The 4,261-nt window shown below is 45.6% G+C and overlaps 1 protein-coding gene across 1 annotated transcript in view; it reads right to left on the bottom strand.

Annotated features, from left to right (window-relative positions):
- Positions 1-524, bottom strand: part of ASXL2 (ASXL transcriptional regulator 2) — a 130,608-nt gene extending 130,084 nt beyond the window's left edge. Inside the window, exon 1 of the mRNA XM_007470793.1 lies at positions 262-524. Within this exon, the coding sequence (XP_007470855.1) occupies positions 262-318 (57 nt within the window). The 5' untranslated portion in view covers positions 319-524. The remainder of the gene's footprint in view (positions 1-261) is intronic.
- Positions 525-4,261: the final 3,737 nt, after the last annotated feature.

Consider the following 4,261-nt stretch of genomic DNA (forward strand, 5'->3'; position numbering starts at 1 on the left):
TGACCCCGAGAGGCAGCTTCAAAACACCAAGAGGACTCGTCGCAGACGCAGGGAGAAGCCACAGCCCCGCGGTGACCCTCTTCCGCCGGGCGCCTCCATTCCCACAGGGACCACAAACCCGACACTAACCTCCGCCCTCGCCGCGCGGTTTTGTGCCCCCTCAGCCGGGTCGCAGGGCCACTGACCTCCCTTCCCCTGTAACCGGCGGGCGGCGAGGGAACAAAATCCTCCCAGCCTTCCCGTCCGCTCCCTCCTCCTTACCGTCTTGGCGGCCTCCGCCCAGGTCCTGCCCTTCTTCCTACGGCCCTTTTCCCTCATGTCGGGTCTTGAACTGACTGGGAGGCTCCCGTGTCCGGGCTGCGGCCGCCCTCCCTGCCTGCTTTGCCCTGCGCTGTTTTTCCCGCGGTGCCGGGAAAGATGGGAGAAAGGGGAAGTCAGGCCGGAGGAGCACCCAAGCAGAGGAAGCGGCGGGGGTGGTGCGCGGGGGGCGGTCTATGGGGCGGCCGGTCCTCCTGCTGCCGTTACCACTGCTACCGCCGCTGCCATATTGGGTCCCTACTGTACAGGCAGCCGCTACGGTCATGTGACCGCTCCCGCGCGGCCGTCACTACTGTACGCAGCCGGCCGCGCGAACGAGCGCGCGCGCGCCCCAGCCTCCCGCGCGGGGATGCAGGGAGAACGAGCCGGCCAGCCGCCGCGCCTGGCCACTCCCCCGCCCTCCGCGCTCCGCCTCGCCTAGAGAGCATGCGCATCGGGGAGGTCCGACGCTACGCTGCGTCGGGCATCTTGCGCTCTTGCTTACAGCGAAAATCTGCCTGCGGAAGCGGAACTTGATCCGGCCCGGAAGGTTTATTGAGTGGATTTTGACCGCGTGCGGGGCGCAGCGGTGGCTATAGAGACGGGGACCCTCGCAACTATCACTTTCAATAAGCCTCGAACTTTCATTTTTTATTTGTCCACGTTCATTTTTAGAAAGGTTATCTTTTTGAAGATTTACAACAATTTTCGTCCACTTTTTTTACCCCATTTGATAGATGAAGCAATTTGAGATCGAGTGACGCCAAACTCACGAGTCTAGAATATGGTGAAGCCAAAAATCAAACTACGAGCTCAGAGTCCTTTCCGTCTCTCCAGAATGCCTCTCAGTCTTAGGTGACCTTGATTTTACGGCCACCAGTAACTACATTCACGCTTCTACATGTGAATGTCTCATCAAGGACACAAATGATGTCTTTTTTATCTTGGTGAGCTCGCTCCCTGGCACAGTGCCTGTATATATCAGGCGCCCAGTAAATATTTGCTGAATGATTCAGCTGTATCTGTGGTCAGAAACAATTATTTGTAGTGTCCATAACAGCCTCCTGAAAGATCAAGAATGTGGCATCTTCCGTCGCATTTCCATGTCTTTATATTTAGAAAAGTATGGAATGTGTAGTAACGCCTACTAATCTCCCAAATCCACCTGCTTCCAGAAGCTGTTTCCGATCTACTAACTTACTATTTTCTAAAATAGAACTGAGAGTTGAGCTGTTTACTGGGAGAAAAGACCGTTGAGAACAATACTTAACTTGGAGTCCATGGATAGGTTTCAGAAGTTTATGGACCCCCTAAAATTATGGGCAATATTTTGTGTGTTAGTTGTGCATTTTCTGAGAAGAGGATTCATAACTTTTCCTCAAGTTTTAAAAGGGGTCTGTTACACACATGCACACAAAGTCTTAATAGGGAGTTTGAGAGGCATCTAGATACTTCCTTATTTTTCTCCTTCAGTCATTAATCAGACAGCCCCATATCAGCAATTCATAATAGATATATTTTCACAAATTCCTTTAGTAACTCATGGCACTATCCATAACATGCAAGGTATGCACCGTCTCACTCTAAAGCGTAGGTCAATAGTTCAAGAAGCACCTCTCCTTTCCCAGCTGTTGACTGGGACTTGCCATCTAGCCCTGTTGCCTGGGCACTTTACCTCAGCTTGTTTTCAAATCCTGCTAGGACAGATATTCCCACTGTCCTTACTTTGCTTTTCTGGAGCTCCATTCTCAGATTTTAATTTCAAGGGTAGGGACTGTGGTATTGCAGTTCCTACTTTTTAATTTTCTACAGATCTGAATGGTTATTATTATCATTATTATTATTATTAAATTAAATATAATTCCCCCGAGAGTATTTTTGTCCCAATGTGTATTGATTCAATTTGTTACGCCTATTTGCATCTCTCATATCATTCCCACTCTAGTTCTGGATTTCCCTAAATGTCCTGTCTCTACTCCCACCCTACTCAAACCCACTCTTCAAAGGATGCCAGATTGTTCTTCTTAAAACCCAACCCTCCCCCATTACGACACCCTCCATAATTCCTAATAAAGTCAAATTTCTTAGCCCTACTTCTGCTTTTGTCTTTTCATTTGACTAATAATATTGATTCATACATCATATAAAAATTAGTGGCCACCGGTTGCAGTCCCACCCTGTCTCCCTTCAGCCCCTCGATTTACCTATAAATTTGCTAATCCTAACCTCCTTCTCGTTACTATAGGCTAATCCTTCCTTCAGTACACAGCATACCATACTGTATACAGGAGCCCAGGCCTCTCACCATCTTTGGAATGTTAGTTCATAAAATATGCCTTTTTAAAAAAAATTTTCTAGCTCTGACTTCCCTCCACCATCTTCTACAAACCTACTCAAGATCCTTCCAGATTAAATAAAGAAATCTCTTTACTCTACCACCTTACCCTACCAAATTATTTTTCTTTCTCTTCTTCACCCATAAATATCTTGAAAGCGTGGCCTACACTCACAGTCTCCACCTCCACAGCTTCCACCCACTCTTCTGCCCTTCTAACTGTAACAATACTCTCCTCTACATTAAAAAAATGGAGGCCTCGGGGTTTCCCTGGTGGCGCAGTGGTTGAGAGTCCGCCTGCCGATGCACGGGACACGGGTTCGTGCCCCGGTCCGGGTAGATCCCACATGCCGCGGAGCGGCTGGGCCCGCCTGAGCCATGGCCGCTGAGCCTGCGCGTCCGGAGCCTGTGCTCCGCAACGGGAGAGGGCACAACAGTGAGAGGCCCGTGTACCGAAAAGAAAAAAAAAAAAAAGAAATAGAGGTCTGACTCTTGTGTGGTAAAGTGAACGACCTGCTTTTACAAACTTTAGCTTAGGGGACTACAGAAAATGAAGTCAAGAATTTTCAGGCTACAGATATCCAGCCCCAAGCCTGTCATGCTCTATCTTGGAATCCACATGAGACTTTTATTTTCAAAATAAAAATCACTTTTTCATGTTTACAAAATTTCTCATAAAAAGTTCATAGATACTCATTACATCTGTAGAAGCAGAGACTGAGACTTGACCCCTTGTGCAATTAATTTATTGAAGTGCTCTCAGGAGAAACCTATAAGGATTTGAAGGAAACATGATAGGAAAAGAAGCTAAGGATAAATTGGAAGATTGGGATTGACTTATACACACTGCTATATATAAAATAGATAGCTAATAAGGACCTATTGTGTAGCACAGGAAACTCTATTCAATACTCTGTAATGAGCTATATGGAAAAAGAATCTAAAAAAGAGTGGATATATGTATATGTATAACTGACTCACTTTGCTGTACACCTGAAACTAATGCAATATTGTAAATCAACTATAACCGCCCCCAAAAAAAAGAAACTAAGGGAAGATGTGATTTCAGCCTGGTACCTCAGCCAAGCATTAATGTCCCCACAGAATTATCCCACCTTGAGATATGAGGTGAGGCTTCTGTATCTGCTCATCAAACACTCTTATACTCAGGCCTTCCCTGGTGAGAAAGGAGGTCACTTGTAACCTCCCAGGCATTTCCAGGAAAGATAACTCTTGTTGACCAAGGGCAGTTCTCTAGAGAAAAATGCAGCTATGAGCCCTCAGCTGCCAATACTCACAGCAGCTGGAAGATATGTACACTGGAAAGGAGTGTGGGCGATGCAGCAATAGGGTATTACAAAATAAAAAGAAGAAAATTTAAATTCCACCAAGAAGAAATCACCCAGATTATTTTCATGTTTTGTTTATGACAAAATAGCATGTATAATGACAATTTTATATTTATTTTAAGCATATACATATATATCTTTTAATGAAAATGGAATTATATTATGTATGCTGCTTAATCATATTTTTATGCTTAAAATATATCACAGACTGTATTTCCATTTTAATAAATATGGACCTAGAAGGACTGGAGATATGGTAATACAATACCTGGTATTTCCA

The sequence above is a fragment of the Lipotes vexillifer genome, unplaced genomic scaffold (genome assembly GCF_000442215.2).
Source record: "Lipotes vexillifer unplaced genomic scaffold, Lipotes_vexillifer_v1.1 scaffold717, whole genome shotgun sequence".
NCBI classification, from domain to species: Eukaryota; Metazoa; Chordata; class Mammalia; order Artiodactyla; family Lipotidae; genus Lipotes; species Lipotes vexillifer.